Source organism: Drosophila montana, unplaced genomic scaffold, assembly GCF_035044405.1.
Source record: "Drosophila montana isolate Dmon_TW-CO22-7 unplaced genomic scaffold, ASM3504440v1 contig_402_1, whole genome shotgun sequence".
Taxonomy (NCBI): Eukaryota; Metazoa; Arthropoda; class Insecta; order Diptera; family Drosophilidae; genus Drosophila; species Drosophila montana.
The window spans coordinates 2,775,927-2,789,776 of NW_026998739.1; the positions used below are offsets into that span (position 1 = coordinate 2,775,927).

The 13,850-nt window shown below is 38.6% G+C and overlaps 2 protein-coding genes across 5 annotated transcripts in view; one reads left to right on the plus strand and one right to left on the minus strand.

The window, feature by feature from the left end:
* LOC135439474 (alpha-ketoglutarate-dependent dioxygenase alkB homolog 4) overlaps nt 1-13,850 on the minus strand; it is a 128,174-nt gene that overhangs the window by 17,080 nt on the left and 97,244 nt on the right. The window contains exon 4 of the mRNA XM_064698226.1: nt 3,905-3,984. Coding sequence (XP_064554296.1) covers nt 3,907-3,984 — 78 coding nt within the window. The 3' untranslated portion in view covers nt 3,905-3,906. The remainder of the gene's footprint in view (nt 1-3,904; nt 3,985-13,850) is intronic.
* The window catches only part of nAChRalpha6 (nicotinic acetylcholine receptor alpha6), a 109,187-nt gene that overhangs the window by 5,148 nt on the left and 90,189 nt on the right, over nt 1-13,850 (plus strand). For all 4 annotated transcript variants that reach the window (XM_064698223.1, XM_064698220.1, XM_064698221.1 and 1 more), the window contains exon 2: nt 5,968-6,957. In XM_064698223.1, coding sequence (XP_064554293.1) covers nt 6,897-6,957 — 61 coding nt within the window. In that variant the 5' untranslated portion in view covers nt 5,968-6,896. The remainder of the gene's footprint in view (nt 1-5,967; nt 6,958-13,850) is intronic.

Sequence of the window (13,850 nt, forward strand, 5' to 3'; positions counted from 1 at the left end):
CGCCTGCCACTGGCCACTTGTTGTTGCACAGTTTTTTTTCCTTTTTTCTTTGGCAATTGCTTGTGCTTTATTTCCTTTTAGCCTGCACGGCTGCTGTTGCTGTTGCACGTAGCACATTTTCAATTTAATTTCTGTCTGGGCAAGACTCTTGTGCCCCTACCCCAACCCCAACCAACATGTCCAACGTCCTCGAGCTGCAGACGCGCATTTCCAGCCTGCCTGGCTATTGTCTTTGGTTTTGTGTGCAGTGCCATTTCCTTTGCGCCAACATGAAATTAACTTGTGTATTCGTATATATGATACCCAACAGCAGCAGCAGAAACAACAACAACAGCTCCAACAGTTACCCAAATAGATTATAGCTGCAGATAAATACTATGCTATACATATTTATACAGAAATTCTTTTGCCTTTTGCTCGCCAGCTTAATTAAAGTGCGTCAATGGCTGCAAATTGTTTATAATGTCGATGCCCATCATAGACAGGCATTCAAACCATCATCGACTGACCCAGTTAAAAGGCGTGCTAGTGGGCGTGGACATGCAGCTAAAGCAAAGCATTCTCACTGTGCCGCTGCAGCCACTGCACAGTGGTGCAATTATTTGGTATAGATTAAATTAAATTGATCAAAATTGTTTCATTGCCAATTTTTTAATTAACTCTTCTATTTTTATTTATTTTAATTAAATTTAATTTATTTCATGCCGAATACCCATTATTCATTATTAAATGTTAATTTCAATAACTCAATTTTAAATAGAATGTTCAAAAACCAGCTATAAGCTATACCATTTTTATGTCGTTAAAAGCTCTCAATTGTAAAGTTATTCAAAATGATATCTTTAAAATTTATAAATAAAAAAACGAATTCATCATAAGCCCAATTTTCGAACTCTTATTCCTAAACTTTCGATATTATACTACTAAAACTTTTATAATTTGTATAAAGAGCATACTAAAGATAAGTATAAAAAGTGCTCTCCAAATATCATCACAAACTATGTCATTTTTTTTTATCAGATTGCTTGTATTGAAGCTATAAGATATACTTAATAGTTCGATGCTTCAATAACTTAACCCCTTTAGGAGCATAGCAATTGATGAGTTTAATTCAGATATTTTAAAAAACCGAAAAGTTTTCTTAACAAGAACTTAAATTTCGACAAATCATTCGTATGATAGCTATTTGATATGCTGAACAGTTTTGGCGGAATTCACTGCTCTGTTGAAAAATATTTTTCTGTGCTAAGGTAGACAAAAACAGACAGAGCTAAATAAACTTGTTGTTACATGCTGATCAGTAATGTATAGATGTTGTTTTGACTACCTATCGGGGCAAAATGAATATACCCTAAACTAAAACATTTCTAGTTATATGGCATTTATTTATATGCACAACCAATCAAAATTAAATTTTTTGTAATTGCCTGTCGCTTTTATAGCTGCTGTTGTTGATATTTTTGCTGCCGTTGTAATTACAAAGCACTTGTTGTTTGGGCTTTAGGCTAACAAAGGCCATGGCTGGGCATGGCTGGGCAACCCCAGCCCCAACCACATCCCTGTTCGACGGCAGAGTATGTTAAGAGCGCGCCAATAACCGCACTTGAAAGCGCGCGCACAAAAGTATGCAGCACTATTTGGCCAAATGACTTTTGACGCTCGACGCTCAGCGCATGGCAATATTTGCAAGTTAGTGTGTGTGTGCCTGTGTGTGTGAATGGCAGTGTTTATCGGTATGTTAGTGCCGTTGAGTGCCGGCCATGCTGCCAAAGGCCAGCATCGAGTGACTTTCAAATGAATATCGCAAAAAGTGGGCAAGAGGGAAAAAAAATTATAGTAAAACGAATTTTTCCTATTGAAAATATGCTATAAATGTTTGAAAGTGCATTTTTCTCAATTTATCCCGCATTGACGTTTAACTGTGGAAATTTTGTTGATTAGCTTTGAGCGTGTGTTTGTTTGTATGTGCATTGCAATGTTTGCACAAGTTTATATGGTGTCTGCTAAGGTATATAGATTTAGCTTATAATCGGCAGAGGAGTTACCAATTTAGCTGGGTAAAGAGCGCTTCAGAAGAGTTATGCTTGGCAAAATTAATATTTTTTTTATTATTATTTAAATTATTACTTATATTTTATCTTTGAATTTTGAATGTTGCTAAAGAACAGCTACATATCAAACCAAATTCTTAGTGATTTACTGGCCTTCAGGGTAGTAACCAGCCTGAATAAATAGGTTAGGAAACAAAACACCAAAATGCGTATTTGCATTTGTTTTTTTTATAGTTGTGAGGGAAACACCTTTTGACTGTAAAACTGGCTAAAGTAAAAGTAAAGCTCTCTTTGTCGTTTTCCAACCGTTTAACGCGTTACAATTCTGTTTAAGCTTTGGTTCACGCGCTTCTTGTAAATATTTATTTAATCAAGCAAAAATTGATCTAAGGCTAGACTAACTTCAAATAGCATATTTAAATACATATAATCTCTATCAATTTAGTAGAGATCAAGCCACCGATGAAACTTACATCTTAAAAACAAACCATCAATTATCTGGGATGATTTGGTTCAATTTATAATTTCAGCACTCAACTATTTAGAAGCTAAGTATTCTTCTCATAACCCAATTTATTATATAGTTTATCTATTAGAGGCCCGTTAAGCTGTTTACTTATCATTATGTTGTCAAATATTTACCACCTGAATTAAAAGAAGATTATCCTATGCAAACACATTTTTATCACAAATTTTGCACCCAAATATTTTACACAAAAATTGCTGCACAAAATGCAAGTGGTGCAAACAAAAGCGTCAAAAAGCACTTTGGCTGGCGATTTTTACGCTTCCTAAAGCATAAATTCAAACAAATTTGCCAACGTTGTGCCTGCGCGTGAGTGTGTGTGTAAGTGTGCGCCCGTGTGTATGCCAAAGGGTTCAATTATGAACAGAGCTCTTCAGGTGACAAAAAGAAGAGAAAAAAAAAGCAGGCAAAAAAAGAGAAGTAAACGCCTAAAAGCGAATCCCCTGCCGGGAGAGAGCTATGCAAACAATCTAAACAACTCGACAACTCTGCAAAGCAGCAAGGCGGCAACTCTGAAACTGTAATGTGTGAAAAATGTAACGCCCTGACGTGTAAAGCCCTGTCCGCAGGGAGCCTAAAAAAGCGACTTCAACTTTGGGCCAAGCGGGAGTCCTGCCTTTTTTTTTTTTATTATTATTGACGCTCCTCAGTGATTGCAACTTTTAGTGGCCAAAATGGGTTGCGGTCAGGTGGCGGCAGGTGGGAGTCGGGCCTTCCAATTTCAAGGCTCATTGTGTTTGACTCGAGGCATTGGTGAAGCATTAAATTAACTTTAAAAACTTTGCCGCAAGCACAACAAAAGACGAAAAACGAAAACTAAACTTGAAATTAATTAACCGCGACAAGGCCAAAGCAATATAATAAAAACAATGAAAAATATCCCCCTACGCAAAAAGAATAAAAAACAAAATCACAGGCGAGTACTAGAAAATACCGAAGAGTCTCTGCAATTTAAACTTTCCCCCCATTTCCTTTTATTTCCTGCCACATAACTCATAAAGCCCCTAATTACGCAAACAGCTGACGCGGCCATAGACAAAATAAAATCAAATAGGGTGGAAGCGAAGAGCATAGAGTAGGCGGCACAGGGGTGGGAGCAACTGTTCTCAAACAAAGACAAACTTGCGTTTTTTTATATAAAATAGGTAATGTTGTTTGCGACTGCGAATTAAATAAAGTATCCACCAAAAACGAAACATTTTCAGCCCAGCCGCAGCCTAGATACCCTTTTAAAGGCAGACATAAAGGAAATTTCTTCTTTTTCTTTGCAGATTCATTTAGATATTAAATTTTAATAAAAATTAAATTAATAAAAGTTGAAGCTTACCTTCATTTGCATTTTTTCGTTAACAAGTTCCAAGCAATCGTCTGACAATAATATTCTCGATTTTTATATGAAATATGGTCCTGAAAAAAATGGCGCATTTAATAGGTTGTTTCAATTTTTAAGGTCTGAAAATATTATTATTATTTTTTATTTTAAAATAGTATTAGAAACTTTTAAACAGTTAAAACAATAACTTCCAAAAAAAAAAAAAAACGCGTAACTGGTCTGCAAATATTTCATAAGAAGTTAACTTGAATCGATTGTTTAATTACATTCGTATTTAAGGAAGTTTTTTCCCAATGCCGGAATTCCTAAAAACAATTTTTAAATATAGAACTGAATCTAAATTATAATGCATTTAAGCATTTAGAACGCAAGTTCTTAATCTGCGGTATACATTTTTCATATTCTTTACCTAATCCTGAAATTCCAAAATACAAGACTCCTGCACAACATTTCATCTGCTTGGAACGGCTTTAGCTTATTTCTAGTTTGAAAATTCGTAAAAAAAAGATACTTTATCAAAGTATTTTTTCCTCATTTTCTGAAACGTTCAATTTTGAAAGCAAAGCAACGATTTATATTTAATTCAAAAGTTTTGTTTTTGTAATAATAAGAAATAAATTGGTTTGATTAGGTTTTAGCTATAGAATATATTTTTTCTCTGAGTGTACCAATTGTGAGATGGGACTTATCATGCATAACGACTGATTGATGTATAATATACCCTCTGGTTGACTTTAAAAATTAAAGCGTATACGCAGTGCCACGCACGTGTAAATGATTGTGGGCGGGATGGAGGGAATGCAGGAAAGCAGGCTATAGTACTTTTTTCTTCTTCTTCTTCATTTGCGAAACAGGCGGAACGTTACACGCAGCCTCGCCGCATGTATTTCAATTACTGCATTTCTCAGTCAGCTGCCAGCGGCTCCACGCTCCACGCTCCATGCTCCATGCTCCACTCCCCATAGCCCCCCTCTTCGACTCTGTTCGAGCATCAGTAACGCGTTTGTGGGCGCCGCCCATTGGCAGCCGCCTGCGAAAGCATTTTTTTTTTATGGATTTTTAATTTGCGCCAGGCGCGCATTTTGTTTTGCTCCTTTTATGTTTTTGTGTTTTCGCGCGCTTTTACGCAAATTCATTGTTTTAATTTACTCAAGTTTGTTGACCGAAAACAAAAAACTAATCAATGTGGGCGCCGCCGGGTTGAGCTGGGCGTCTGGGCCTGTGGGCGTGCTGAGTAGGGTGCCCAACCAAGGTGACAAAGCAGGCGGCTCTGGTCAGTAATGAGGTCAAAGCCTAGAATAGGGTTAAACAGTGTACACAATTTTTAATTAAACATTAAGTCTGGCAAACTTTTTGTTGTGGTTTTCTATCCGACGCGGCTCAAAGAACTGCGTGCCGTAAATATATATACACAATATATATACTCATATATATATAAACATTTTTTTCTGGCATTTTCCCCCAGTTGGCATTCGGAGGCAACCGCAACCTGCTAAGTTGTGGCCCGAGAAATATGAACTTCAAAAAGCGAAACTTGCGAAAAAAAACGGCGTAAAAGGGGAATTGGCTAATGAGATACTGTTAAAAAGAAAAGTTTATCTTTTTAGTTTCATTTGTCGGTAAAACTAAATTATATTCATAGTGAAAGATAAATTCTAAAAGCGAAAATAACTGAGATTGCATTTAAAGGGATTATAGTTTTTTGCTCAGACTGTTGAAACTTGGTTTGATTCAAACAAAAAGTAGTTAACGAAGCTAAGTACAGAAAGAGGATTAAGCAGAGATGTAATACCCGTGCAAAACCCTTGTGGACATACTATATACATATATGTATGTATACAATTTGTTCGTTTCGCTTGCAGATCTACGATACTTTAGTCCGATAATCTCCCAGAAACTCGACCAGAGACTCGCCTATTAGATACTCATCACGATTTAACACATTTACCTTATAATCTCGAAGATCTCTATGCTAGAAATGTTGTGATAACACTAAAATAACCTTTTGAACTTTACAAGCAAAATGTTGATAATTTTCATATTTACTTTTCTTTCAGGCAACTCTTCACAACTGAACGAAACAACGATATTTATCTGAACAAGCTAAACTAAAATAATACAATTTACAACAGCAACAACTGCGACTTACGGTTTCTCAAGCTCTTTCGAAAAAAAATACAGAAAGCAAAAATAGTATTCAAGTGCAAATTATGTAAATTAAAAGCAAAAACAAAAACAAACCAAAACTTTGAAAATACAAATAAATAAAGAGCCTGCTGAAAATGCGTGACCAGAAAACCGGAAATTAAATTTGCAACAGCCATAACCTCAAAAAATAAATTTAAAAATAAAATAAAAGTAGTGCAAACAAACCGCAGGAGCCAAAAATTCTGAAGGCGAGCAAAAAAATAGACAAAATATTTGCCAAACAAATAACATTAAAAAATAAAGAGAAAGAAAATATAATAGCGGGAGGGAAAATAAGAACGGAATTAAGAAATTTTGCTGGTAAATTTGTGCAGAGATTTAAGAAAGTGGATTAGAGACAAATTCTAAATCAAAAGCAAGCTACAAGCGAAATATAAGCGACAGAGATTCTAATTAAGTGTACAAGCTGCAGCCGGAGAAAGAGACAGAGAGAAAGAGAGAGAGAGGGAGAGGAAGAAAGGCAGTGAGAGGGCAAGATAGAGTGCAACAGAACTGGCCTTCATAGCTTGGCACGCTGCGCTGAACTTTGACCCACTCGACGCGTTTGTCTTTTGGCCTTAGTGTTAATCACGGCAACGTACCAGGACTAGCGAGGTGGGACGCTGGGCGCTGGCTACTTAAAACCCGCGGCGACAGGCGACACATTGTTGCAGCTTGTGGCAGACACTTTCACTCGCACAACAACAACAGCAATAACAACGGGGCAACAACTATAACAACAAGAACAACGGTCCTCGCAATTCAAACTAAAAACAACGCAAACAACAAAACCAAGGACATGGACTCGTCTACGTCGTGCACGCTGTTTGTCGCGGTGATCTTCCTTGTGATAATTAAAGGTGAGTGCTCGCTTTTAACCCCCCAGCCTAGCCTCCTTAACACACTTTTACTCTGCATAAGCCCCCACACACCCACACGCATTTAAGTGTGAAAAGCCACGCAAACATTTTAGCGAATTTAATTAAATATATAATTGTTAATATTAATTTATTAATGGAGTGGATTTCACACAAGGCGAACATTTAATTTTAAATGCAGCCCACGTCTTTAGCTTTAAGAATATTTTGTGCATTCGATATATAACTAAAACTGCGAATTTAATGTGGATTCAAAAATTACTTGGCCATCCAATAATAATCATTGGGGTTGTTTCAAAAGTTAAAAATATAAGGATACATTTTTTATTATTATTTGTTTTTTTTTTAATTTTTTAGTAGGCGCGGAACGGTCTTGAACATTTTAGATTAGACCTCGCTACCCGTTCAAAATAGTTGTCAGAATTGTGTATAAACCCTTTTTGTAATAAAAAAGGTTTCACTAGCTTTCGGGAAAGGTATGAAATACGTTTAAAGGCATTTGGATATGAGTTTGAATTCGATCAAATGAAAAACACTTAATTTTTCGCAGTTTCGAGTGGAATTTTTCAAAACCTCGACTTCGCATGCATAAAGTTTGAGCTGGGCATGTCACTTCAGTAAAGCAATCAACAAATCAAATCAATCAATTAATAAATAGATCTATAACTTTTCGCTTATTACATTTTTTCCGGATAGCGTGTCGTTAAAGTTCTATATTTAGCCACTTCTATATACTTATCCTTGCTTGTTTTCCACCCAATTTATTAACCACTCGTGGTCCTTTGTTGAGCTTAGCTCGGGCTACATAAAACTTTAGAGGTCCTGTTGTACAAATCCGTGTGTGCCGCTATCAATTCGAAATGCACAACTCTCAGGACTTTGCATAAATCTTCTTGTCACATTACCAACATGCCACAAAGAGCGTCGCTGACTGTTGCACTTGCTCGCCCGCCGTCCGCCACCCACTTAAGCTGCTTTCGCGTGCCACCATATTATTCAATTCCACATCGGATTTTTCAATTTTCTTGGCCAACATTTTCACGGCGCTTTAAGCAGACCAAACAAGATAAAAAAACCCCCAGCCAATGACAAATACTAAACGGAGCGAAAAATGTAAAAGCCACACATGATACATAGAAGTGTATATAGGTAAGATATATGTATATAGATATGAGTACATATATCTATACATATGTATACCTATCCATATGGTAGCTAGCTGAGTGTATTCCCACGTAGCTCGCCATAAATTCACATTGTCGCCATTGCCATCGCCCATGAAGCACCATGGAGATCGCCCAGAGCCAAAACTTGGCCATATTTTTTAGTTTGCCCGCGCAGCAGCTCGGCAATTGCCAAAGCTGAAAAAAAAGTAAACGCGCGGCAATGAGACAAATATTTCGAAAAGAAAAAAAAAAAGGTATAGGAAAAAAAAATATAAAAAATTCTCGTACAATTGTCAGAGTGAGCCCCGGGAGAGCCTACTTCAAATCTACAGCTGCTCCCCAGTGTGCAACCAACACACACAAACACACGGATATACGCACACACTGGCAGTTTTCAAGTTTTTTTTTCGCCTTCCTAACTTGCATTCAGTCGAGAAGTTGTTTTTTCTAGTTCGCTGAGCCGCAGCTTGGGTTGGTCGGCAGGGTGGGTAGGGGGGGTAGGGCGGGCAGCAGGGTAGTCTCATGTGTTAGCCGCTGTTGTCAAAAATAACAAGCGAGCGACGCACGATTCTCGATGCTCGATGCTCGTTGCTCCAGTTGCATTGTTTCCACTTTGACGGCAACGAAATGCATTAGCATTAAGTAACAGCTCTTCGGGGAGGAGTTGCAACCTATGCCGCAGGGACTAAACTTCAAATTGATTTCTATAATATTTTAAAGATCGTCCCTTTTAATTCATATTTTATGATTTACTATAGTATTTAATATGTTTCGTTACTGCAGATTGCGGCCGTACAGTGCAAATGGTAAGGAAAAGCCAGTCAAGTGCTTCAATATCTGCAGGGCTCTTATTCCTAATTAAGGCTTCGTATTTATGCAATCTTCAATTATATGTCCTTAATGCGAACTGCTGCAGTGCAGTGAAAAAGCCAAATGCTTCATTGTCTTCAGGGCTCTTACTGTTAATTATGGCTTCGTATTTTCCCTTCGATTACATATCTTTGGTCAAATCTATGGCAACGGCTTCAGCTACAAACTGCTGCAATGCAGTGGAAACACGAAAAAAAAAAGGAATAGAAGATACTCCACTCAAAGCTCTTGATTTTTCCTTTTCTGCCAGCCCAGTTAAACTAAAGTAACGCAGTGGACGCTAACTGGCAAATCTTTGATGGTCCTTGCCCTGTACTTCCGTCTGCCGCTCGCACTTTCCCCCCTTGCCCACAGAGACAAAGACTAATGAAGATGGCGTCGCATTCGAATTCGCATTCGCATTCGCAGTCTCATTCAAGTTCGTGGCAGGACAAATATTTTCAATAAGCTTTCCGTGGCTGTAACAAACTGCGCACTGATTGGAAAATCAGCAGTTGAAAATTGCCAAAAGCAAAGAAGCAGACGGCGCTGGCGGGGCGGGGCAAAAGGGAAAATACAATATTTCAGAGATTCAGCCGAATGTTGTCAACTTGTTGTTGCCAGCCAGTTGGCAGTTGGCGCATAAATTTCATGGCAATTCGAGCGGCTCTGCGCACCTTGAAGTTGTCCCTACACCCGGCTTTCAACTCGCCTCCCCCTTCGATTCCTGCAGTTTGCCAACGTGGGGGGGCTTTCGACTATATATTGCTGGTCATATATTTTGTTTTTAAGGCATTTTATGCATTGCGAAAAATTTAAATGACATAAATTTCTATTGGATTTTCGTGGGCAAAGCCAAAAGCCAGGACATTCAAAATGTCCTCAACATATTTTGGGCTTTCATTTACATACGCAACGCTTTTAACTTGAAGTAAGACTAGCGCAGTGGCGTCTGCAAAAGGCGTGGCAAACTGATGAGAGCATGCAGTTAAAAGGAAAAGATTTGGTATGCATTTAATGAGTTTTACGACAACTAAAGAGATACAAATCAAATGAATGAGCAAATTAAAATACGACCAAAATACTAGAATACCTAACGAACATTTAAATATTTGGTTTAAATAAAATTAAATATTTATGCACACATAAACAATGCAATTATATATACTTAATAACTAAATTAACTAATATTATAAAATTAAAATAAAAAAAGGAAGCTTTTATATCATATATCATATAAATATTTGAACTATAATTTTAAACGAAAAATTATTATTAAATATAAATTTAGTTTTTCCGACTTGTTTAACAATTGATTTGGCCAACTGAACAATTTGTTTGTAGCTGTAACGAAAAATTTAAGATCAGCCAAAAACTTTCTTATCTGACTGTCTTTTTGTGGTGGTGGTGGTAAGCATTTGGCAGCCACTGTACGTCTAAAGCAAAGCGTTGCCGTTGCGGCAACTTTCAGCTCGAGCAGCGCTTGGCACCCACTTTTAGGGAAAAGTTTGCCCCTGCGAGAGACGCCACTGACGCCTGCAGGTAATGCGGATAATCCACATCGAGAAGCGGCAGCGACGACTTCGACTTCCGCTCGACTTCGTCCCCAGCAAGTTGCACAACTTTCAAGGCCGCCAGCGGGCAGCAACCCAAACATTCACCCACCCAACCGTCACCGACCGCGGTCCCGACCCAGCCACTCGTTAAGCAAGCTGCACTGTAAGAAAAACAAGTTTTAGTTACACGCTCTGCATTTCCGTGGCGCCAGCCCAACTTTAGGTGAGCTTCTCTTGGATTTCGAGTTAGTCGTAACCTTGCTCCAGTCTCCAAAGCTGGCGTCTGTCTTTTTCTTTGGGGGGCGGGGCACCTGTAGGGCATCGCATGAGTCAGCGCTGCCGCCACTAAACTTTACAAATAAGCATTTTTTATGCGGCCAATCCCTATCCGCATCCCACTGGTACTTGCCGCCTGTCGCTAGATCGTAAAAAAAAAACTTAGTGCCTGCGCCTAAATAACCATAAACGGCACTCGTGGGCCTTACACACAACAAAAACAACAAAATTCCAAACTTAATAGGCATAAATTTGCTGTAATTTAACGCATTCAATTACAAAAACACAACAAAAAAACAAAAAAAAAGAACTCGCGAGTGTCTTGCGACTTACTTAAAAATGTCATAAAATGAGAACAAGTAAGAGGCCCATAAAGGACAGTACTCCACAATGGGAACCCAACAGGCGTTATCGAATTGCCAGCCAAAATTCGAGGCATACTCGACCTTGCGAGCAGCTACAAAGCTTTGAAAATATGTAGTTCTCTTTTGAGAATAGGTTAAAGTTTTCTTAAAAAATGATTTAATTTAATGATTAAAATTCATTAGATATTTTGCATCTAAGAATTATGGAGATCTCCATAAGGTTGATCTACAGTAATCATTCGATTTTATATTAAATTCTATACATTCATTAATTAATTTAAAATTTGTTTTATTCTTCAGAAAAAAAGTGTTTTCGGCAACTTTTTTTGTTAAAAAGAGTTCATTGCAAAATGCATGTATTTTTTAAAAAATATTTTAATTTTACCTATTCAAACTTCTAAGAAACCGAAAGTAAATAATTCGATTAGCAATATTTAATGCATAAATAATAAATAACAGCAGCTTCAAACAGCACACTGTTAACTGCTCAATGTTAAGCAGCTGTAAGTAACATTATTAACTGTTAAATAACATTAACGTTGTTAACCAGGCGGCATTTTACGTATTTAGCCAAGCTGTTATCGTAATGTCTCTTTGGAGATTTATAACAGAGCCCTGGCCAAGCTAATATTATTTTAGAAAACCAAGTAAAGCTAGATGTCGAGTCTAGTGCAAATAAAGTTAGCTTGAAAAGAAGCATATATTAAATATCAAATTTAAATCCAGACTATTCTCAGCTGTTTGCCTGCCACTCGATGGCAGCGCTAAAAGCGTTTAAAATGAAGAGTTGCCGCTGAGGTAAAAATTGGTGGTTCAGCGGAGGGAATGGTAAGCAAAAAAAAAATAAATAATTGCGCCCAAGGCGACTACAAAGCGAATTACAAACAGAGCTCAGTGGCGCGCTCTCCCACTTTCTGGGTCTCTCTTGTATAAGCCCGCGGCGCCTTAATATATGCATTGCCCGCGTCAGTCTAAATGAATGTGTGCGTTGGTGTGTGTTTGCGTCTGTGTGTTAATGCGTGTGTGTGTGTGTGTGTGCGTGTAGACAAGCGCCAACCCAATTGACTTACAAGCTACGTTTTCCACCTGCCCAAAACAACACAAAAAAAACATGCAAATTTCAAGGCACAGCGCGAGTTGATGCCTTTGTGTGTTGTGCGGCGATTTGCATAGCCAAGGCAAGGGCGGTGCACGGCGGGAGGTATGAGGCGGGGCATGGGTGCCCTGGCAATAGCTACAGCTTCTGTCTCCATGGTGACATTAACAGCGTGGCGGTTGCTCATGAGGGATGGGAGGGGTGTAGCTTTTAGTCGGTCAGGTGAGCGTCAAGGAGCCGAGCCGAGCCGGCTCGACCCAATGACTGACTGTGCCACATCGTGTGGCATTGAGTTATTTCGTCGCACAACGAAAAAAAAAACATATAAAAAAGAACTGGAATGAGCAGCAGCGCTCCAGACGCATCCAGGCGGTATTGTGTACAAGGATTTTCAAGGATATGCGGGGATGCGCATGTTTATTCCCGTTTTTCTGGCACATTTTTACGCTCAATTCCAGTGAGTCCTTCACACACACATACACGCACACGATGAGAGCAGTCGACGCTTGCGTCTCTTTTACTCAAAGCTGCGTGGGTTCATTCAATAGATTTTCGCACAGATATACATAAATATATATATTTGATTATATATGTATCTGTTTGTGTATATACTGTGTTGCTCATATAATTAGGCACCGTACTAAAGTGTTATTTATTTATTAAAATAAATCTACACAACATTAACTCATTCGTAGCACAATATTTTAGGAGAGACATGGCAATGCTCAGTTGGTTAACCAACCGGAATATGCCTATCCAGACACGATATATTATATATTATATTTTTATATTTTTTACATATCTATATAAAAATAATATGTATATTGTATGCATTTCGCAGCAGCTAGCTTGATATTTTTAGACTGCTTTCAAAGAAATGTGTTCTTTTTAGTACAAGAAAACACTTTTTAACGAAATAAGAACACAGTCCCTAATTGCATGCCCAGCACTGTATATAGATCGATTGTGTGTATGGACAGCATCAAGTGTGTATTTTGCAGCTCTGCGTTGAGCTCATAATTGACAGACAGCTGAATTTTTTATGTGCCTTCTGTCTGCGTGGGCAGCAACCGAAATGACAGCGAGTCGAAATCGTACTTGGACTCGGACTGGTATTTGGACCCACAGTTGTGGCCATTAGAGTTCGTTACTGGGCAATTTATGTTGCAGTTGGCAACTGCAGCTGAAAAGTGCGTAGGCATGTTGGCAGCCCAGCCCGTTAATTGAGCCGAAATGGTAGCGTTTTAATTAAGAAATATGCCGAGGGGGAGAGAGCAAGAGAATGGGAGAGGGTACGCACGCAGTAGAAGCCACCACAGAGTGGCAGGCAAGTCCATCAGCAGGCTAACATCCAACAGCCCGAATCCAAAAGCCAAATCCTAGACCAGGCACAATTGTCACGGTGCTCCGCAAGCATGTCAAGGATGCTGTCGGCAGCTCGTAAGGGCAAGTGCCAACGGGGAGCGCAATGCATGGCATGCACCTGGCCAGCACGTGTGTGTGCTCCACTCCGACTAAAAGCCAAATGGCGTTTTGTCATATCAGCTGCTCGTTAGACATGTCAAGA